The sequence below is a fragment of the Lemur catta genome, chromosome X, assembly GCF_020740605.2.
Source record: "Lemur catta isolate mLemCat1 chromosome X, mLemCat1.pri, whole genome shotgun sequence".
In the NCBI taxonomy this organism is placed as follows: Eukaryota; Metazoa; Chordata; class Mammalia; order Primates; family Lemuridae; genus Lemur; species Lemur catta.
Genome location: NC_059155.1, coordinates 55,629,139 through 55,651,201, shown reverse-complemented (window position 1 = coordinate 55,651,201; position 22,063 = coordinate 55,629,139). Strand labels below are relative to the sequence as shown.

The 22,063-nt window shown below is 49.5% G+C and overlaps 1 protein-coding gene and 1 pseudogene across 2 annotated transcripts in view; one reads left to right on the top strand and one right to left on the bottom strand.

Moving 5' to 3' along the window:
* The window catches only part of IQSEC2 (IQ motif and Sec7 domain ArfGEF 2), a 77,473-nt gene extending 68,350 nt beyond the window's left edge, over window positions 1-9,123 (bottom strand). For both annotated transcript variants that reach the window (XM_045537642.1, XM_045537643.1), the window contains exon 1: window positions 8,410-9,123. In XM_045537642.1, coding sequence (XP_045393598.1) covers window positions 8,410-9,116 — 707 coding nt within the window. In that variant the 5' untranslated portion in view covers window positions 9,117-9,123. The remainder of the gene's footprint in view (window positions 1-8,409) is intronic.
* Window positions 9,124-10,806: 1,683 nt separating this feature from the next.
* Window positions 10,807-11,655, top strand: LOC123628039 (annotated as a pseudogene).
* The last annotated feature ends 10,408 nt before the right edge of the window (window positions 11,656-22,063 follow it).

Here is a 22,063-nt window from a genome sequence, read left to right as displayed (position 1 = left end):
AGGCTAGAAAATGCCTCTGAGCTGCCTCAGTTATAGTAAATGGGGCATCTAAGGCAGAAACCAGCAGAAAGAAGGCTGGGCCTGGGCTGGGTGGAGAAAGAGAACCCTGGGTTCACTCCCCAGCTATGAATCTAGCAGATTTGATTTCAGAGGGACTGGAACAGAGCAGCAGGTCTGTCTGCCATGAAGCAAGAGCCCTTTAGGTGATGCCTCGTCTCCATCACTTCCTGCCCCAAAAGTCACCTAGCCTCCTTTTGAGCCCCGGTTTTCTCAGCTGTAGGACATAAAAAATAATAATCCCTGCAACCTTCACAGGATTTTGAGGCAGGAATTAGCACATTTAAGGAAGGATGCTTTGAACACTGGCGTTTAATACTAGAGTGACTCTTCTAATCAGAGCTCTCTCTTCTGCTCACACCTTGAGTGGCCTTGTACAAGTCCATTCTCCTTCTGAACCTCGGTCTCCTCATCTGTAAAATGAACGACTTCAGCTGGATGATTTTTCAGGGTCCTTCCAGCTCAAAGTTTCTTGACTTTTATGCTGGCATTATTAAAACCCTAGTGGTCATGACCAGCTGCTGCTCCTCTGAGCTCCTGCAGTAGGCTGTGCTCCCCCCCTCTGATGGCACTTGTCCATGTGTTGTCATCATCCTTTTTCCCCCACAGGTTATCTCTACTCCCACTGCCCAAGCACAGGCCTTCTTGTCTCTCATCCAGACTGCTGCACCAGCCTCCTCACTGGATGCCCTCCAATGTATCTTCCAAACTACCCTCTAGAAGGATCTTTCCAAAACGTGGCTCTCGACATGTCCCTCTGTACTGTACAATAGGCACCTCTCCCCCCCAGCTCAAAACCCTATGTTGGCTCCCAATTCCCAACAGCATAAAGCTCCTGATGTTGCTAGTCAAGAGTCCTCATGATCTAGGCTGGCCAACACTCCAGACTCCTCTCCCGACAACTCCTGCCTCCCAGCCTATGCTCTAGTTTGTAGTGAATTGATAAAAGTGCCCCCTTCACATATCCTGCTGGTTCCCTGCCTCTGTGTCTTACCCTTCCTTTTGCCCCCAATTCCCACTAACTTACATGCTGTCCACTCTTCAAGCCTCAGCTCAGATATCACCTCCTCCAAGAAGCCTTCCTGGATGCTCTGGGTAGATGTCCCTCATCTGGGCACTCGCAACCCCTGTGCTCCCCTCTAGCATAGCACACTGGATACCAATCGCCTGTTTCCATGTCCATCTTGTCCACCCAACTGTGAGCACCCTGAAGCCAGGAACTACATAATACTAATCACAGAACCCTTTGCCTGTGATGGCATGAGGCGTGGCACATACTAGGGACACAATATTCACTGGACTGATCTCTCTCTTATAAATATGGTGACCTCCCACATGACCTCTCCCTTCTGCCCTCCCACAGCACAGAGCTTTACAAAGTTATTATTAATAATAACGCCCATCACTGAGTAAACACATACTGTGTGCTAAGCGCGTCATCTATGTCATCTTACTTAATTTTCACAACAATCACGATGAGATGGGTTATTTAGGAACCGGCTAGTATATCAGATACATAGTTGTATGAGATGCCTCCCCGTTTTGTATAAAAATCTGGGGGAAGGACATATTTAAGTACTTTTCATCGCGGATATAATGACAATAATTCTGAAGTGGTTATATGAAAGAAAGTACCATTTTTATTCAGGTGAATGCAGTATGCCGTATCCTGGAAACCAGCAGGAAATCGCAAGGCCTGGATATGCAATGATATTACCCTTTTAACACTTGGCGTTATTGAAATGGTACCCATCAGGCGATAAATTTACATCTAAATGTTGGAGGAATAATCCTAATCAGCCATGTAGGCTTGTCAGCTTTGTTTTGAAAAGGATCCTATGCCTCCGTTCTCATATTGTTGTTTTGTTTGCTACGCTCCGCCTCTAGGGGGCAGGGCAGTTTCATCTACTCCGTATTATTTTCCATCCTCTGCCCTCAGCTTTCCATACTGATCAGGACCCTGACGGATATGCTGGGCAGCTAGGCAAGTTTCTGATACATTTTTGGGAGGGGCAACACAAATCTCACATATCAGAAAATATTTGATCTCCGTTTCCTACTTGAGAAAACTGAGGCTCTGAAAGTGAAGTGACTTGCCTAGCATCACACAAAGTCCTTCTTCCCCAGCACCACCCTTTCTCTGAATGCTAAGGTCCCGGAGAGCTCCAGCTACTAAGCACTGGGGCATGGGTCCCTCGGTATAAATGCTTTCAACACGGAGGCTTGGAGAGAAACCAAATACCACAAGGAAGTTAGAGTGACTAGCAAATTATCTTGCCCTAAAAGAGCTCCCCCAAAAGAGGAAGTCATGTATGTATTCATTATTCTTCCTCTTGACCAATGTTTGTGATTCTGCCAAGGAATACAGCAGGGAATGAGCTACAAGGGTCAAATCTTATTTCAACCCCGAGACGCCGTGCGCAGCCCAAGGTCTGAGCAGAAGAACGATTTGGGGGATAAATAAACAACTTCCCACTGGGCTGGGTGAACTGCACACAGGTCCTGTGCAGGCCTCTTTGCTCCTTTCGGAACAGAAGCTTTTGCAACAAGGGTCAATACCAAGGCCTGACGTGGCCATGCCATGGTAGGGAGATATGATGATGAGCACATTGGTCTAAATGTCTCCATAGTCTCATCCAACTCTGCCACCCTGACATCCTACGAACCGGGAGACTGGTGAGTGTGAGGAGCAGAAAGAGCAAAGGCCAAAATGTCTCCAGGGAGTGCGAGGAAAAAGCTACAGAAAGGCCAAGAGAATCCTGTAGTTGGCATTTCTCACTACAGGAGTCCTAGAAGAAAAAAATCAGGCACCAGTGGCCGTTGTTAGTTCGCCGGGACTTAATCAGACATTCATTTGTCTATTCACCATATACTAAGCAGCTCCTGCACTCGTGCCCACAGCACCCAGCATGGGGGCTGACACACAACACACACGCTATATATGTCAGTTAAATCGGAATCTGAAGAGGCTCTCGGTCTAGCAGAGGGGACACAAGATGTAAACAACCATGAAGGTATAAAAAGGAGCAGAGTGCTCATTGCGAGGGATAGGGATAGACAGTGCATCAAGAGACACCAGAGAACAAACGCAGGAGAGGTGACAGCTAAGCCCAGCCTGGGAACTGGACACAGCGGCCCGGAGAAGGGAGCAGCATGAGCAAAGACCCAGAGGCTATGGGAAGGCCAGAGTGGGCTAACAATGGGGGCACACAGGTCAGCCTGGCTGGAGCATGGCCTGTGTGAGGGGGACTGTAAAGAGATGAGAGGAGAAAGGTAAGTTGGCAGCAGATCCTAAGAGGACCAAGCACAGCAGGTGGAGGAGTTTGCAGGCCAATGAGAGGGGGAAACTACTAGAGCCGTACTGCACAACGTGGCCTGGCTGCACCTCATCAGAGGCTCGACAGAGCAAGAGCAGGGGGCACTCTATTAAGAGACTATGGCAAAAATTCAGGGGGTGATCACGAGAGGGAGCCTGTCTAAAGCAGTGGTCCTGGGAGCTCTGCTCGGGGAAGCCAGAACCAGGACTAGCTTCGATGTCTTTAAAGCCCACCTGCAGGAGGCAGTGGTGTACCAGAGGCTTAGGAGCCAGACAGTTTTGGGCCCCATCTTGCTGTGTAACCTCGGGCAAGTCACTGCACTTCTCTGATCCTCATTTCGGAGTCTGAAAAATGAGGACAATAATAACACTCACCTGGCAGGTGCTCTGTGCAAATGGGCTAGGAAGCAGTGCTGCATAGTGGGTAAGAACGCTGCGGACCCTGGAGCCCCGACCCCCTAGGCTCCATCAGCTCCTTCACAGTTCTGCCACGTATTCATTAAGGGCCCTTGCATGTGTTCTTCAACCTTTCTGGGCCTCAGTTTCCTCATCTGTAGAATGGAGTTAATAACAATATCTACACAAAAGGATTCATGTGACTATTGAATGAATACGTGGAAAACGCTTAGAACAAATAGTGCTTGGCACACAGTAAGTGCAGTAAAAAAAAAAATGTTAGCTATTATTACATAAAACCACATAGCGTGGGGCCTGGCACACAGAAGGCTGAGACTCACTCAGTACACGTGTGGCCTCTTCCCCATGCTCCAGGCCTTTACTATGCTCCCAGCAAATTCAGAGGCCACAATAGGCAGTGGTGGGACAGATGAGGAAAGGGCAGGTGGCACGCCTGGTCTGGTGTCTTCCTCCCATCACTCCCTCCACCAAGGGACCACTCACTCTCCCTCAAAGTCCCCCCAGAACCCCCCCACCCACTGCCAGGGTCGTCAACTAGTGGCCCGGGCTGCCCTGATCCCTCCTTCCTCTGAGAACCTCCACTCGTCACCACCCTTGCCACTCATCTCATCCTGAGCACCGTCTCTGTGGAATAGCTGGGCCTGCAACCCTGTCTCCCTGGCCAGAGGGTGGGGGGCTTTGCTAGCACAAAGAACATGGTGTTCCTTCAGCCTGGTGGCCCCTGCTGCCCTGTGCGCACAACCAAGAAATGTTTATGGATGACAACAACCCCATTCTTGCCCCAGATCTAGGTAGAGAAGCAAGATTTGTCTAATTCTTATTAAACTCAACATTATCATTTCCTCCCATGTGAAGATAATGCTCACAACACAGTGGCGGGGGGGGGGGCAAGATAAATGGTGTGCCCTCCTGGGAAGAAGGAGAGATCCCCTGGGAAAAGCTCCCAAGACCCCAAAGGAGACAGACTTCCCCAGAGCCTGTCCCTGGGCTTGCTCTCTCACTGGCTCCCTCTCAGTGGCCTTAGCCCCTGCAGGGGAGCACGCAGAGGACAGCCCGGCAGCCATGCCATAGGCCACGTATCACCCTGGCCAGCAAGAACATCAGGCCGGCCCCTCTAGCTGCTACCCGCAAATGTGAGCCAGCCTGTGGGATGAGTGGAGGTGGGGGCAGAGGAAGGAGAGTTACCACCATACCAGCTTTAGCCCACCGCCGCCTACAGCAGAGCCAGAGCTGGGCCCATGCAAAAAGCATGGAAACGCAGCTCTCTTCAGCATGGAGCAACTCAGCAGTGGCCCCTAGCACTCCTATCAATCATTCCAGGGCCAGGCTAAGATCAACAACCAAAACAGATCTTCTCTAATCACTGGTGGGGAGGAGGGTGACAGGGGAGGTGACAATCCCAAGTAGAGACCTGAGCATGTAGTCAGGACCAACAATTACTAAAAACCAAACAAACAAAACCTTCCCATACAGAGGACCAGCAACCAGAAGGAGGTAGGGACTCATCTCACTCTGTGCTGCACTAGAGAGGCCACACCCAGAGCACAGCAGAAGGGATACCAGCATCCTAGGACCTATCCAAAAGGGACAGTACAGGAGGATGTGGGAATCCCGGGTGGACGATACAGATGCGGTGGACATGACAGCTGATGTCCAATGCAGTAGAGGGACAATTCACAGGATTAGGAGTCTGTCTTATTAACAGTGTGACCTCTGGTAGGCTTCACTTCTCTGCGCCCTCAGTTTCTTTGGCTGTAAAACGAGGATTGCGGTGACAGACGCACAGCGGTTGTTGGGAGGACTAAATAAAGTCCCCAGGCAGAGCGGCCCCCAGCAAGCTTCAGCAGGGCCCAGGCGCCACTCTCCCCTCTTCCTCCAGCAGAGGGAGCCTGGGGACTGGGAGCGCCCCGCTCTACCTAGCCTCCCCCAATGCTGCAGCCTCTGCTGCTAAACTCCCACCCTGCCTGCCCTCGCTTCCAGCGGCAGCCTTCTCACCCACTCCTTACAAACCCAGAACAGGCCTAGCAGGGGAGTCGCTGCTGCAGCAGCAGCAGTGATGGCAGCAATGGCTATGGCATCGACAGGCCCTCCCGCTGCCTGGCCAGGAGGGAGAGTGCAAAGGAGGGAGACAGAGCCTTCTTCCCTCCCCCGTCGACTCCCCACTCATCCCAGACTCCTCTCCCACCTGCTCAAACCCTTTAGATACCTAAGGCTCTCAGGCCTCTCCCAGCTCAGTCCAGGTCCTGAGGCCAAGAAGCTCCTGTGGGTTGGAGAGCTCTAATGAAAAAATAACAGGTCTTGGAGACAGGTAAACTTGGGTTCTAGCCCCAGCTCCATTAGAAACTAGTAGTGTAACCTTGAACAAGGTCCCTTTATCTTGGAGCCTCAGTTTCCCCATCTCTAAAATAGAGTTGCTAATGCTCACTGCACAGGGCTTGTTGTGAAGACCAAAAGAGGTAATAATGGATGTGCAAATAGTTAATATATGGTTAGGAGAGAAATTCTAAACCCCTTTATTAATCCAGTAGGAGATGTGAAGCAAGGAAATCCAACAAGCAACCTGGAAGGTGCACCAAAAGAGGGAAGGACCAAGAGGCAGGCCTGCAAGGGTGGCAGAAGCACAGAACTCAAGAGCAAATGGGCTTCTGGCCAGCCAAGAGATTCAGACCCATGTCTGCAGGATGTAGAATGTGAAAGTAATGGAATCCTGGAATGGGGGAGACCCAGGTTATTTCATTGGGCTTTACACCTAATTCAGGAATTATGCTTTCTCCAGCCCTTCCAGACCTGCGCCTGGCCTCTGCTGGACATGTCCAGCCAGCTCCCACCTCCACTCCTTGAGGCAGTCCACTGCATCACCAGACGGCCAGGTTTGAAAGTTCTTCCTAATTTATCTCAAATGTTCCCACTGTTCCTGGTTCTGCTCCCTGGAGCAACACAATAATGAGGCTGCTCCCTCTGTCACAGGTCTGACCCCTCTAGAAAAGTCTTCTGCAGCAAGGCTCAAGGACCACAATGTCCCATCCAGTCTTCCTCTACCTCCACCCACCATGGCCTTCTCCTGAGCGGGCCTTGGTCTACTCGTGTCCCTCGTCCCTCGTGGTGCCCAGAGGGGCACACAGTCAGTCCTACAGGACTGGGCTCCCAGAAGCCCTGCCTGGACAAGGGAGCCCATTCCCCTGCCCCCAGACTACTCAGGGGCAGCCCACACCAAAACTCAGCTGAGGGTGCACTGCAGTGGTGGCCAGCCGAGCCCTCAAGCTGCAGCTGCTGCTCCTGGGGCCCAGCCATCTCAACCCAGCACCCCAGCCTGCTGCCTCACCACGGGGGAGTTGCAGAGAGCTGTCTCCCGGCAGATTTCCTGAGGCAGAAGGCTTCCCCACCCCCAGCCCAGCCTCCAAGAGACACTCCACTGGTTGTGGCACATGGTAGGACCAGCTGAGCAGTGAGAGGAGGGGGAAGCCTGTCCATTCGCTAGAGGACTTCAGACTTGCTCTGTAGTGTGGCTGGATTAGTCACAGAACCATCAAATCTAAGCTGGAGGGGTCCTTTAAGAGCATCCAAGGCAGACCTTGCCAATTAAAAAGATACAGGGAACTGATGGCCTGACAGAGGAAGGGACTCAGTCAAGGTCACAAAGCCAATCTGCAGCAGAGCTGGAAGGGGAACGCAGATCCCCTAACTCCCAATTCGGTTTTCTTTCTAATATGGCAGAAAAGAAATAAGGGAACCTTTAGGGCAGCGCTGTGAGCCTGCACGCCCTTGACTCTCTCAGCTTGATAAATTTATCCCAATCAACTCACGATGGTATCTACATGGAAAAAGTGGACCCAGCCAATGTCCCACCAACCCAAGAGATATTGCCAATGTGTCCCAAATCGACAGACAGACACACTCCAGCGCAGGAGCTGGAACCCATCCAACAGAGGGGAGATCCGTAGACTTCCCTTCCCAGAAGGGCTGTTTAAATGGGTGTTGTTTTTCTTGAAGGGTGGAGAGGGGGTGGACTTTGAGGAACTAGCCAAGGGCCTGGCCTCCATCTTTGCTCCCCCATCTTTGCTCCCCCTGGCCAGAATGTGCTGCAGTTCCCCTCAGAAGGATGTCTCAGCCTCCAGCAGCCATTCTGGTCTCCACCTGCCTCTCTGGGAAAGGATGGAGCTGAAGCCGCCAGGGGAAACAAGATCAGGCAAAGCAAAAAAAAGAGAGGGGGGGGCGAACGGGGGGCTTTCTCTCCCTTGGGGCTCCCAGTTGACACCATCCCCGACGATAAAAATCCCAACCAACAAAACCAAAATAAATAAATAAATGAAAACCCATCTTCTGGCAAAGATACAGCTAGGGGTTGAAGAAGTGGAGGCGGGGGAGGCGGTGATGACTGCTCTAGTCCCTCAGTGGCCGCGGTACTGGGAAAGAGAGACGCCTGCACTCATCTGGCCAACCCAGTCAGGGGTGGTTAGGGAAGGGGTGTCGGCTGCATGAGGAGGACCCGGCTTCTCCTGGCAGGTTGGGACAGGAGAGGAGGACATAGAATCAGGCACAGGCTTGTTACTTTATCAGCCAGACAAGTTGGAGAGGGATCTACAGGGAAGAGCAGGGGGTTACAAACACACATTCCTTACTTTCTCTGGAGGGTCGTGGCCGGGCTGGTGCTGGTACTGGTACTGTGGCCTCCGCCAGCGCCGGGGCTGGAGCTCCTGGATGCGCCACGGCTCAGCTGGCCCCGCTCCCGCGGTGGCCGCGGCCCCACGCCCACCGCCGCCGAATAGCCGGCTTCCTTCTCGCGGCCCGAGTGCGCCGGCCCGGCCTCCCGCCCGCCACGCTCGCGACCCAGGGCTGGGTTCTCGTGGTGCAGGTGGCACTGGGCCACGTCGCGCTCGCGGGCTGTGTAACCGGTAGTGTCCTGGAGCGGGTAGGAGGCGTCCCGCTCCTTGTCCCGATACACAGCCTCCCGGTTCTGGTAGGCGCCGTCTCGGTTCGGGTAAGCCACGTCCCGGGCCGTCTGGTGGAACTGGCTCTCCCGCAGCTCGCGGTGGTGGAACTGGGTCTCGCGCAGGTTCTGGTACTGGCTCTCGCGGCCCGGGCTGTCCCGCGCGCCGTGGGGGTCCCGGTGCAGCTCCCCCCGGTGCAGCTGGCTCTCCTCCCGCAGGTCGCGGTTCTCCTGGGTCAGCTGGTCCAGCTGGCCCTCCAGCTCTTCGATGCGCCGCCGCTGGGTCTCCAGCAGCTGCTGCTGGCTCTCGATGATGTTGTTCAGCTCCAGCAGGTACTCCACCGCCCGATTGGGGCTCTCCGATCCCGGGCCGCCCGGGGGCCCCGACCCCGCCTCCATCCTGGCGGCCCAGGGGCAGGGGAAGGGGCAAGAGAGCCCGGTCCCCGCTCGCTCACGGCGCCACCCTCCCCCGGGCCCAGCCGGGGGAGGGGGCCGGCGGGACGCGAGGGCGCGCACCGGGCTCGACGGCCCGGGGGCCCGGGGGGGCCCGGGAGACAGCGCTGGGGCCGGCGGCACGGGGAGCAGGAGCTGAGGCTGCTGCCGCCGCCGCCGCCGCCACCGCCACCGCCACGGCTCGGGAGGACGCGGCCCACGGCGCTCCGCCCGCTGCGGAGTCACTGCGCAGCGCGGCCGCGCGGGACCGCCCCGGCCGCCGGCCCGCCCCCCGCCCCTGCCCCCACCCGGCCCGCCCCCGCGCGCCCCACCTGCGGCTGCCACCCGCACCCGCAGCTGGATTGTCCCCAAGGCGCCGACGCCCGGCCAGGGCCAGCCCCATCACAGCCTGCTGGAGGTCTCTCCATTCCACCCGTCCTAGGGTCCTCACCTAACACAGCCTAACGAAACCCTCCATCCCAGCCCGTTCCAACGTCCCTGGGGTCCGCCAGGCCCAGGATCCTCATCCAAGCCATCCCAGGAGCCTCCATCCCAGGCAGTCCCGAGGTCCAGGCAACCCGTGTACTCCCCATCCCCTACGTCTCCCAATCCCAACCAGTGTCAAATTCCCCATCCCAGCCAACCCCTGGACCTCCTATCTCAGGCGACCTCTCTCCAGACCCCCTCATGGGCAGTCAGTCCCTGGGTCTCCCATCCCAGCCAGCCCTGTGCCCCTCCAGCCCAGCCAGTCTGCAGCTCCCCACTCCCCCGACCCAACAAACACACTCATACTACACAACACCACAGGCATCCTCCACTCCAGCCAGCCCTTAAGCTCTCCATCCAAGCCGGTGTCCAGATCCCCTATCCCTGCCAATCCCAGGATACCCCATCTTGGCCAGTCCCTGAGTCTTCCAACCAAGGCAGTCCCAGGATCTCCCATCCCAACAAATCCCGGGGACTCCCTATCACAGCCATTCTTGGGATCAAAGCTCCATTCATTCAGCGTTCACTTCCTGCTCTTCTTTGGAAATGCTCTTCCCATTCACTCAATCATCTCTATTCAATGAAGTTGTACCCATCCTTCAAGACTTAACTCAAATACCACCTTGCTGAAGCCAACCCTGATTTCCCCAGCCAGAAGCACACGCACTTACCCTTGCACACGCTCTCACACACAGGTGCATGCCCTCTTGCTAGCTCGTGCGCTCTCTCTCCCTCGCTTTCTCTCTCACAGTCTCTCGAAGCTGGATTTAAATTCCATCTTCTCCTCTTCGGAACTTTCATTTCCCTATCAATAACACCTACCCCATGGGGTGGTCTTGCATAAATCACGCAAAAACACCTTCCACAGAAAAGACAATCGACATAATAGGAGAATTACATTCTCAATGTATGTGAATTACAAGGGACTTGTATCTAGAATATATAAAGAACTCTTACAAATCGACAATAAAAAGACAATCCATTTTTTTAAAGAGGCAAAGGATTTGAATCATTTCTCCAAAGAAGATATACAAATGGCCAATAAGCACAAGAAAAGATGCTCAAGCTCATTAGCCAACAGGAAAATGCAAATTAAAACCACAATGAGCTTCCAGGCTACCCCTAAGGCATTTTCCTGGGTTCCCCAGTAACTTAAAGGGAAACTTTCACAATGTTAGGAGCCTTTGATGTCCTGCAGATGAAAGAAGAGGATATCCTCAAATTCCTTGCAGCAGAAACCCACTTGGATGGCACCAATCTTGACTTCCAAATGGAACAGTACATCTACAAAAGGAAAAGTGAGGACATCTACATCACAAATCTGAAGGGGACCTGGATGAAGCTTCTGCCGTTGTTGCCACTGAAAACCCGGCTGATGTCACTGTTATATCCTCCAGGAATACTGGCCAGTGGGCTGTGCTGAAGTTTGCTGCTTCCATGGGGCTATTCTTATTGCTAGGTGCTTCATCACTGGAACTTTCACTAACTAGATCCAGACAGCCTTCCAGGAGGGACATCTGCTGGTGGTTACTGATCCCAGGGCTGACCACCAGCCTCCCACAGAGGTGTCTTATGTTAACCTGCCTACCACTGCTCTGTGTAACACAGATTCTTTTCTACGCTACGTGGACATCGCCATCCAGTGCAACAAGGCAGTCTGATGTGGATGCTGGCCCGGGAAGTTCTGCACATGCGTGGCACCGTCTCCTGTGAACACCCATGGGAGGTCACGCCTGATCTCTACCTCGGCAGAGATCCTGAAGAGATTGAAAAGGAAAAGCAGACTGCTGCAGAAAAGGCTGTAACCAAGGAGGAACTTCAGGGTAAATGGACTGCTTCCGCTCCTGAGTTTACAGCTCTTCAACCCGAGGTCACAGACTGGTCTGAAGGCATGCAAATGCCCTCTGTGCCTATTAAGTAGTTCTCCTCTAAAGTTTGGAGCTCTCTGCCTACCAGTGAAGCCTAGTCTGCAACTCCCACTGCTCAGGTCACTGAATGAGTGGGAATAACCACTGAGTAGTCTTAAGCTGTTCTTCCACAGGCTTTTGAACAGAAAACAGAAATAAGGTTGATAGAAAATAAACATCAGTTTCCTAAACACACACACACACAGATACTACTGCACATTCACTATGGTAGCTAAAATCCAAAGGACAATGAGAAGTGTTAGCAAGCATGTGGAGAAGTTGGAATGCTTATTGAGGGTAGGAATGTAAAACGGTGCAGCCACTTTGGAAAACTCTATGTTAAACATAGAGTTACCATATGACCCAAGAATTCCACTCCTAGGTATATATCCAAGAGAAATAGAAGGTACATCTACACAAAAACTTGTACATGAATGTTCATAGCAGCATTATTCATAAGAACCAAAAAGTAGAAGCACCCAGATGCTCATCAATTGATGAATGGATACACAAAATGTGGTATGGCCCCCAGTGGAATAGTATTCAGCCATTAAAAAGGAATGAAGTACTAATGCATGCTAAAACATGGATGAACCTTGAAAACATTATGCTAATGAGAGAAGCCAGTGATAAAAGGTCACATATTATAAGATTCCTTTTATGTGAAGTTTCAGAATAGGCAAATCTATAGAGACAGAAATTAGAGTAGTGTTTGCCAGGGGCTGGGGTGTGGGTGGAGGAACGGGGAGACACTGCTAACAGGTATGGGGATTTTCTGGAAGAGGATAAAAATATTCTAAAATTAGATTGTGGTGATGGTTGTACAACCCTGTTAATATACTAAAAACCACCGAATTGTGCCTTTTATTTTTTTAAGCTTTTCTTCTGAAGATGGAGTCTTGCTCTGTCACCTGGACTAGAGTACGGTGGTGCGTGATCACAGCTCACAGCAACCTCAAGCTCCTGGGTTCAAGTAAGTGATCCTCCTGCCTCAGCCTCCTGAGTAGCTGGGACTACAGGCGTGTGCCACCATGCCCGGATAATTTTTTTATTTTTCTGTAGAGATGGAAGGTCTCACTGTGTTGCTCAGGCTGGTCTCGAACTCCTGACCTCAAGTAATCCTCCCACGTCAGCCTCCCAAAGTGCTACGATTACAGGCATGAGCCATCGTACCTGGCTGAATTGTACCTTTTAAAAGGGTAACTTTTATGGTATGTGAATTATATCGCAATAAAACTTTATTTAAAAAAACACCTTGCACGGAGCTGGCACATTGTAATGACTACGATAATAATATCTAACATGTCAAGGCCGGGCGTGGTGGCTCACGCCTGTAATCCTAGCACTCTGGGAGGCCGAGGCGGGTGGATCACTCGAGGTCAGGAGTTCGAGACCAGCCTGAGCAAGAGCGAGACCCCATCTCTACTAAAAATAGAAAGAAATTATCTGGCCAACTAAAAATCTATATACAAAAAATTAGCCGGGCATGGTGGCGCATGCCTGTAGTCCCAGCTACTCGGGAGGCTGAGGCAGAAGGATCGCTTAAACCCAGGAGTTTGAGGTTGCTGTGAGCTAGGTTGACGCCACGGCACTCACCCTAGCCCGGGCAACAAAGCGAGACTCTGTCAGAAAAAAAAATAACAATAATAATAACATCTAATATGTCTATGGTGCTTACCATATGCCAGGCACTGTGCTATGCACTTTTCATATATGGAGTCACTTAATCCTCATGACAATCCAATGAGGTAGGCACTGTTATTACCTCCATCTTACAGGTGAGGAAAGTGAAACAGAGAGGTTGAGTGACTTCCCCAGGGTCACACAGAGGCATAGTCAGGACACTCAGACGTTTCCTTCTCACTTCTTTGTATCTTCCCTTAGTACCCTGTACAAAGTGCTCCATAAATGTTAAAGTAATACAGTATATCCATTGAATATTTCTATTCTTCCACCAAATATTTGCAGGTTATTTACACTCTAGGCAACGCCTGCATTGCAGTCCTTATCCTTGCTTCTGTCATTCAGATTCTGTCTGGGGTTGGGGGCAGATGGGTACTAAGATTTACTCACAAAATATTTATGGAATGTCCACTATGTGTCAAGCACTGCTCTAGACACAGAGGATACAGCAATGAACAAAACAGATAAAAATCCCCAACCTCATAGAGCTGACATTCTAGTCAGGGAGAGAGACGATAAACAAATAGAATATGTAGAGCATGTTGGCTGGTAAACTGTGTTGAACAGTATCCCCCCAAAATTCATGTCCATCCAGAAACTGTGAGCGTGACCTTATTTGGAAATAAGAGACTTTGCAGATGTAATCAAGTTAAGATGAGGTCATATTGGATTAATGTGGGTCCTAATGCAATGACTGGTGTCCTTACATGAAGAGGGAAAATTGGACACAGAAACACACATACATGAGGAGAACATCACATGAACACAGAGGCGGAGATTAGAGTGATGCCAAGGATTGTCAAGGATTGCCACAACCACCAGAAGCTGGAAGAGGCAAGGAAGGATTCTTTCCTAGATCCTTCAGAGGAAGCATGGCCCTGCTGACACCTTAGTTTTTGACTTCTAGCCCTCAAGACTGTGAGTGAACCAATTTCTGTTGTTGTAAGCCACGAAGTTTGTGGTACTTTATTACAGCAGCCCCAGACACTAATACAGATGCTGATAGGTGCTCTGGAGAAAGACAAGGCCGTGAAGGATGATGGAAAGCCTTGGGTGAATGACATGTAGCATCTGCCCTCAGAGAGCTCCCAGTCTAGTCGGAGAGCCACAAGCATAAGTCACAAACATGACTAACAAGACAGAATATGCAAAGCCCTAGCGCTGAGGCACAAGGACCGGGTACCGGGAGGTCTTTATGGATGTGAAGGTATTTGAGCTGAGCTTAGGATTTCGACAGGTCAGAGTGCTAGAGCTGAGCAAGACCTGCTGAAAGGAACCATGTGCCGTGGGAGGAAAGGAACAGAGTCAGGAAAACTGTGTGTGTTTAGGGAACCACGCATAATTTGAAGAGAACACAAGAGACGTGTGCATGTGTGTCTGCGTGTGTGTTGTAAGGGATAGGAGATGAGAAGACACGGCTTGATTCAGCTTGGAGAAGACTCCATTGCCAAACCGAAGGATCTGGACCTTCTCTTACAGGCCAGTGAAAAGTCGTGAAAGGTTTTTGAGCAGGGGAACGACATGGCAGGAGGGGAGGGGCCCACATGGATACTGTACGCACTGATTATTAGATACTATTATCCAAGGGGAGTTTAGTATTGATTCGTTGTTTTTCAGCAGCAATTGTGGCACTACCTTCTTTTCCTGCCTGCTGCCTCCCAGAGTCATCTCCCAGGAGCCCCAGTCCAGTCCCTAGGGTGACTGCTCCAATTCCCCTTGCCCTGGGGCCAGCTTTGCAAAGGAATATGGTGCTATAGCAGAAAAGAGCCCTGAAAACCACATCTCACCACTGCCAGGAACCAGTCAACAAGAACTCGTCAGAATACTGAGAACCATGAAACATTTTCCTCAGATCCAAAGGTGGCATCTGTTCAAATTGGTTTTTCCTACTGGATTCTTACAGCTCGCTCTATCTATGAGCAGATCTTCTATACCTGTGAGCTGCCAGGCATGAGATGGGAAAAATCAAACATTCTAAAAAAATCATTGGTCTTTCCTTCAAAGAGTTAACAGTCCAAAATGTCAGAGCTGAAGGGAACTTAAAGGTGAACTTATTTTCTAGATGAGGACACTGAAGACCAGAGAGAAGGGATGTACACACAATTGCTGTGGTCAGTGACCACTAGGCTACATTTCTTTTCTTGGGCTATTTCCTGACCTCTAGTGTTCCAAAGAGTCTTGAGATTACAGACTTTCGAGGGCATAAAGGTAGGAAAGTGACCATCTGTGAGGAACACAGAAGGAAAAGGGAAGGGAAAAGAAAGACTCTTTTCTCTGTAGGGATCCCTAAAGAGATTGCGGTGCTTAAAACTGAGACATCATTTGGCTAATTAATTAATTATCCTTCCAGCCCCCTTTCCTCTAGTGGGGGAAGGGGTGAGATGTAACCAAAGTACCTGTCAGTCTTGAGCAGCTGCACAGAGAAAGCAATCCTAATAGGCTAGTCTGGAGTTTCGTTTTAGGAAAAATTTTCTCTCTGAAGATGATTTGTAAGCTTGATCCTGTCAGAACATAAAACCACATAACCCAATGTGTTTCCAATTTTGTCCTAGCTACCATAAAACTTTGAGCCAAATTCACAGTCCAATTATAATCCAGTTCATTTTAGGTACCTGGCAACATCTATTCATGCTTCCTTTACATGGTCTCTGGTCTGTTTTCTTCCACGTTTTTATCCCTAATTGTCTTTCTTTCATGTTATAAACTGATGAGTTGCCTAATATCCTCTTTAAAGTAGGCAGGATATAAATCTTACATAAACTAAACTATATTTACAGATGCTAAGGGGATTTGAAACAATGAAAGAACATTTGAAGGAACAGGTGATATCTGGCCTACAGGAGAGCAGGCTATGAAGACATGATTACTGTCTTCAGATATCCAATGGGCTGTCAGGGGGGCAATGTAGTGGAATTATTCTGCTTAGCTCCAAAGGTCACAGCCAGAAGCAATGGGTGAAAATTACAGGGAGACAATCCCAGAGGGAAGAAACTTCTCACATGCGAAGCTCAGGGAAGAGGGTGAGTTCACCATCATTGGAGGACTCCAAATAGTGACCGGATGGCCTTGTCTGGAGGGTCTGTTGCCTAGGGAATGTAAACTCTGGATGGAGGAGTTGGATAACATGATTTTAAAGATCCTTTCCAGCCCTGTTATATGTACAACACAGTCCTAGATGTAGAAAAGAAGTCTGGAGAGGAAAGGGAATGGAGGGGGAGGGAGACAAGAAAGAAGAAAGAAACAAAGGTTCATCTGATGCTGAAACATTCTAGCCAAAAGCAGTGAACACTGACCACTCCTGAGACACTCATAAAAGGAAGAATGGTCCATAAACACAACCCAATACACAACCCAAGCTTGTATTTCCCCAGTCCTATTCCATGTGATTCCTCTAGGGCAGGAGAAATAGAAAAAAATCTATTCCATTGCTCTCCACTGCCAACTAAGTGGCTGTTATTCAAGGAAGAACAGGTCAAGACTGTTAGAGCTGGAAGGAATTGTAGAGATCATGTAATCCAAACCTCTCATTTTATAACCGGATAAAAAAAGGCTCAGAGAGTAGAAGCGACTGGCTCCACGTTAGCTACTCCACCTGACTGCTTGCCGCTTAAGGACAGAGATGATTTTGTTGACCTTTCAATTCCCCAACCTGGTTTGGCCCTGGGTGCACGCATGGTAAGCAGTTGGAAAATGGAATTCAATTGAATTACCCAGAAGAGCTGCAACTAGAAGCTAGGTCTTTTGACTTCCAGCTTTACATGACAAAAATCTCATTCAATTCAACATTTATTGGCTTCTCTATGTGCCAGGCCTGGAGCTATAGCAAGAGATGAACCAGAGGTAGGCTAACGGTTCCACCAGGGAGCTAGGCTCCTCCCCTCTCAGGCCCTGCACACCTGCTGTTCTTTTGGCATGGAAAGATCTCTCCCAAGCCTTTGCCCACTTACTGCCCCTTTATCCTTCAGACCTCAGATCTAATGTCAGCTCATCAGAGCACCTTCTCTCACTCTGGACTGGACAGATTCCTCTGATACATGCTCTCAGTGAGTCATTTTCCTTCCCCGAACCGAGCAAGTTTGTAATTACGTATTGATTTGTGCAGTTTTTTCTTTGCTTACTTCCTGCCTCCCTGATTAGACTGTTAGCTCTACTAGGGCAGATAGTCTGTCTGTTTTGCTCCCCACCGTGTGCCACCAGTCTGGCAAAAAGCCTGGTACCTGGGTGGTAAGTGATAAGCAATTCATGTACGTTGAATGCATGAATCAACAACTTAATTGGGTATACAGGTAGGTAAATTATAACTACAATTCATTGTGATAAGGGGTATAAGGTAAAACAGAAATCAGTTCTTTAGGAAGGAGGAAGCCACCTCCTGTATCAGTGGAGCTGGCCTTGGCTGGCCTTGTAGAACATGTACTGCCAGAAATCAAAGCATGGTGTTAATAGCATAGCTTTGCGAAAGTGCCCATTGTGTTCAGACAAACCAAAGCTACTTATCAGCATCTCTCTATTTCCCCAGTCCCCTAAAAAGCAGGCAGTTCTGCCACAGAGGAACGGACTGGGCACCTGAGTGTTGGTCGGGGTTCAGGCAATCAGACCACGGGGACAGGCAGAGCTGAAAGGATGCTCCTGGGATTTGGGACTCAAAGATCTCTCTGTTCCTCAGTATTCTTCCCTCCAGGGGAATGATCAAGAGAATTGACTGGTCCTAGAATGAGTGGTCAGTTCTGAACCTTTTGGGCAGGGGAGGTTGAGGGGGAGGCGGTGTGGGAGGGAGTAAGACCTACTCTCAGGCATAAGAGAGTATTGCCCTCTAGTGGTGATAATAATAATAATAATGATAATGATAATAACAACTAGTGGATGTGGTCCTTGCTAGGGTGACCAACCACCCTGGTTTACCTGGGATTGTTTTAGCACTGAAAGTCCCACATCCCAAAAATCCCGAGTCCCAGGCAAACAGGGTCAGTTGGTCATCCTACCCCTTGATGGTGTTCGATGCCCTCTGCATACACACGATCTCATTAGACAGCGCCTAACCCCCAAGGCCAGGCATCAGGATTCAGGCTGCACAGATCTGCAGAGCTTTAGAGATCCAGCCCATTTTCCAGATGAAAAAACAAAGCCCAAAAGGAGGGAAGGAACTTCCTTGTTCAGCATCACATTACAAATTAATGGCAGAACCAGGATCAGCGTCTAGGTGTCCAGACCCACAGCCCCAGGCTCTTTGCCCCTGCCTGGCATGCCCTCAGCTACTTTGTCAGTTTGTCTGGTCCCATGATATCCAGGACGACTTCCCTAAACTACTCACCCCTTAATCCTTTCATAAAGCTTCCCCCTCTGAAAGCCTGAAACACTCATGTGGCACTTAGCACGTGCCACAGGTACTATTTTTTATCCTTTAAATGTATAGTTCAAAAAAAAAAAAAAGGAAAGCTCTTCAGTCCCCCAACCCCAACCCCCAGAGATACCGGGGAGGAGAGCAGCCTCTGGCTAGAGAAGTCTCCGGGGTGCCCCTAGTTAGTCCAGGGCCCTAAGGAAAGGGCATTTGGCACTGCAGAGCAAGAAGAGAAGCAGAGGGAGGCTTTTGCAATCACCAGGTGGGATGGATTTGGGAGCCAAGCACCGAAGAGAGGTGAGAAAGCCTCAAGAGGAAAGGAGAGAGTGAGAGCCTTCTTCGCCCTAGGGATACCGTCAGGGAAGGGGTCCTAGTTTTCTTGCTGCCAAAAATGCAGTGTCCTTCTCTGATCCCCCAGTCCCTGACAAGGACCCCCAAAATCAGCTCTTGCCTCTCCCCTCTACTGAGACAAATTTGCAAACTCCCACATCTCTGTGGAAACGGCAGAGAGCAGGAGAGAAGAAAAAAGGAGAAAAATCCACCCACATGCCAACAAACTGGAAAAAAAATAACCCAGGCCTTGTCTCACTCAGCTGTTGGCTTGCTGCTCCCTCCCACTGTGGCGGCTGCTCCTGCCTCCTGGACAGGGACCTGGCTCTGTTCAGTTCCCCCTTCCCATCAGGAGCTGGCTTTTGTCAATGCCCCTTGGCCCGACCCCCATCCCAGGGAGGGTCCTGGAGTCCAGGGGCAGGAAAGCTGGAAGGGAGGACTGGAGAGCCACCAAAGGCTAGAGGATGACCACAGACTCCTTGCCCATCACTATCTCCCAAACCATGTAGGGGACCCTCCTCCTCACCCCAGGGAAATAAGTCAAGGAGATGGGGCATAGCCCACAAGCTGGCCCCACCAGGCCATTTCTGCCTCAGAGGCTGTCCCCTGCCTCTTCTCTGCTCCCTCCCCCAAGCCCTCCCCCTCTGCTGCCTCTTTCCACCATTTTCAAGCTCTGTTTTCAGCCTAACTCTCTATTTCCATCTTTTTTGTGCCCTTGCCTTTCTTCATCTTCTGCTCCAGGCCTGGGCACCATATTTCAAAAAACAAAACAAAATAGAGTGTGTTGGTAGGAAAGGAGGGATCTGGAAATCATCACTGTTAGGAACCATTGAGGAACATGGAGGTGTTTTGCCTGTGGGAAGCAGGATGTGGACTCAGAGCGGCCTGGAATGCCAATGCCAAACAAAAGGGATGATAATGAGCATCCTTGTCTTGAATTTAAAGGGAAAGGTGCCAATGCTTCACCATTATATATGGTGTTCACTGTAGGATTTTGGAGGACACTTTTTATCAGGTTAAGTTTCCTCTTATTCCTAGTACACTAAGAACTTTTTTTGTCAAAAATAGGGATTAAGCTTTATCAAATGCTTCCTCGGCATCTTTTCTAATGATCATACAGTTTTTTTTTCTTTCAGTCTGTTTATATGGTTAAAAATGCAGAATTTAGCTCAAGAGAAAGGTGAAACTTCTAACATCCAAAATTATCCAGAGAGGCATTGGCCACCTCATAGACCAAAGTAGTCAGCTCCAAGGCACTGCAAATGTTCGAGCAGAAGGGCAGCCATTCAATACATATTTAAGTGCCAGGCACTCTTCTAGGTGCTGGCTACTTCGGGGTGAAGAACATCCCTGCTCTCCTAGAGCTCACATTTGAGAGAAAGGATGACGGACAGAACCACCAAACAAATATATGAATAAGATCATGTAACTGGCTCTATGAACAAATTTCAAAAATCCCTATATGGATTTTTATAATCCTCTCCCTTAACTACTTGACCTTTTGAGTTGTTTCCTAGAAATGGCTTTTCTGCCAGACAAAGGAGCTGAGATTCTGAAGGCCCCTGGCAGATTTCCTGATGCCAAGACTCACCAACCCCCACAACTTGTCCCCAATGCATGTAGCCCCTTGTGAGATACACCACGTGGCTCCTCCTTTAAAAGCCCATGATCTCCCTTAGTTGGAGAGAGACGGATTTGAGGCAGCTTCTCCTGTTCTCCTGACAAGATGTCTGTCATATTAAAAAACTCCTTTCTTCCTTGGCAATCCTCAATAATTGGATCTTTGTCTCAATAACTGGGTCTGTGAGTGACGAGCAACTGGACCTAGGCCAAACCCCCCTTGTGGTTTCGACAATGACAATTATATTTCAAAAAGTTAAAAGTGGCCGGGCATGGTGGCTCACACCTGTAATCCTAGCACTTTGGGAGGCTGAGGCAGGAGGATTGAGGCCAAGACTTTGAGACCAGCCTGAGCAACAGCGAGATCCTGTCTCTACTAAAAATAGAAAGAAATTATATGGACAGCTAAAAATATATAGAAATTCCAGCAATCTACATTGTAGACTTTGATAAAATAATTCCAAAGCTTAAAGTTTAAAGACCTAGTATAACCAAAACAATACTGAGGAACAAAGTTGGAGGATTCACACTATCTGATTTCAAGTCAGCTACAGTACTATAAAGCTACAGTACATAAGACAGTTCGGAAAACACAAACTGCTTTTCCTCTGTTCTCACACCACATCAATCAATGCAAAAGACTTCTGTGACCATATGTTTGGGGGAATTTCCCCACACATCAAGTAAGCAATCCATTTTGTAGTAGACACCAGCTGGGTGTCCTCTGATTTATTAATAGTTTAATTTTTGACACTATCTACCTGGAGATAGTGTCAGATCCCACAGGTTGAGGGCTCAGTCTCCAATACTGCCTCTCCCTTTCAGATGCAAATCACAAGCTCCAGGTTGTTTTACCAGTGTTTTTAACCAACTGGGTATAAACTGGGTTTCCATGACTCACTGATTGAACTCTATTAATTCGTAGCTCACAGAACTCAGGAAAAGACTTACTTATATTTATTGAATTATTATAAAGAATATTACAAAGAATATTAATGAAAAGATGTATGGGCAAGACATGTGGGAAGAGCTCTGACTTTTCATGCCCTCTCCGGGTGTGCTGGCCTTGAGGAATCTCCACATGTTTTGCTATCTGGAAGCTCCCCCAACTCTGGCCTTTTGGGTTGTTATGGAAGCTTTATTACACAGGCATGATTGATCAAATCACTGGCCATAGGTGATTGACTTAATATTCATCCTCTCTTCCCTCCCAAGAGGTTGGGGTAAAGTCCCAACCCTTTAATCCTGTCTTAGTCTTTCTGGAGACCAGCCTCCATCCTGTAGCTAGCTAGGGGCTGTCAGCCATCAGTCAACTCATTAGCATACAAAAAGAGAATATTTTTGAGATTTAAAGGATTTTAGGAGTTGTATGTCAGGAAACCAAGTTGAATATGTATTTTATAATATCCCAGTGGTGTTGTTACTGAAAGTTTGGCACTTGTCCTTGAGGAGGCTGCATCAGAAGAACTAGGATAAATGGTTTGAGGAGAAGGGAGGTTTATTAATTTTCTGGCAAATGAGGAGGTTGGCACACTCCCATCTTAAAGTAC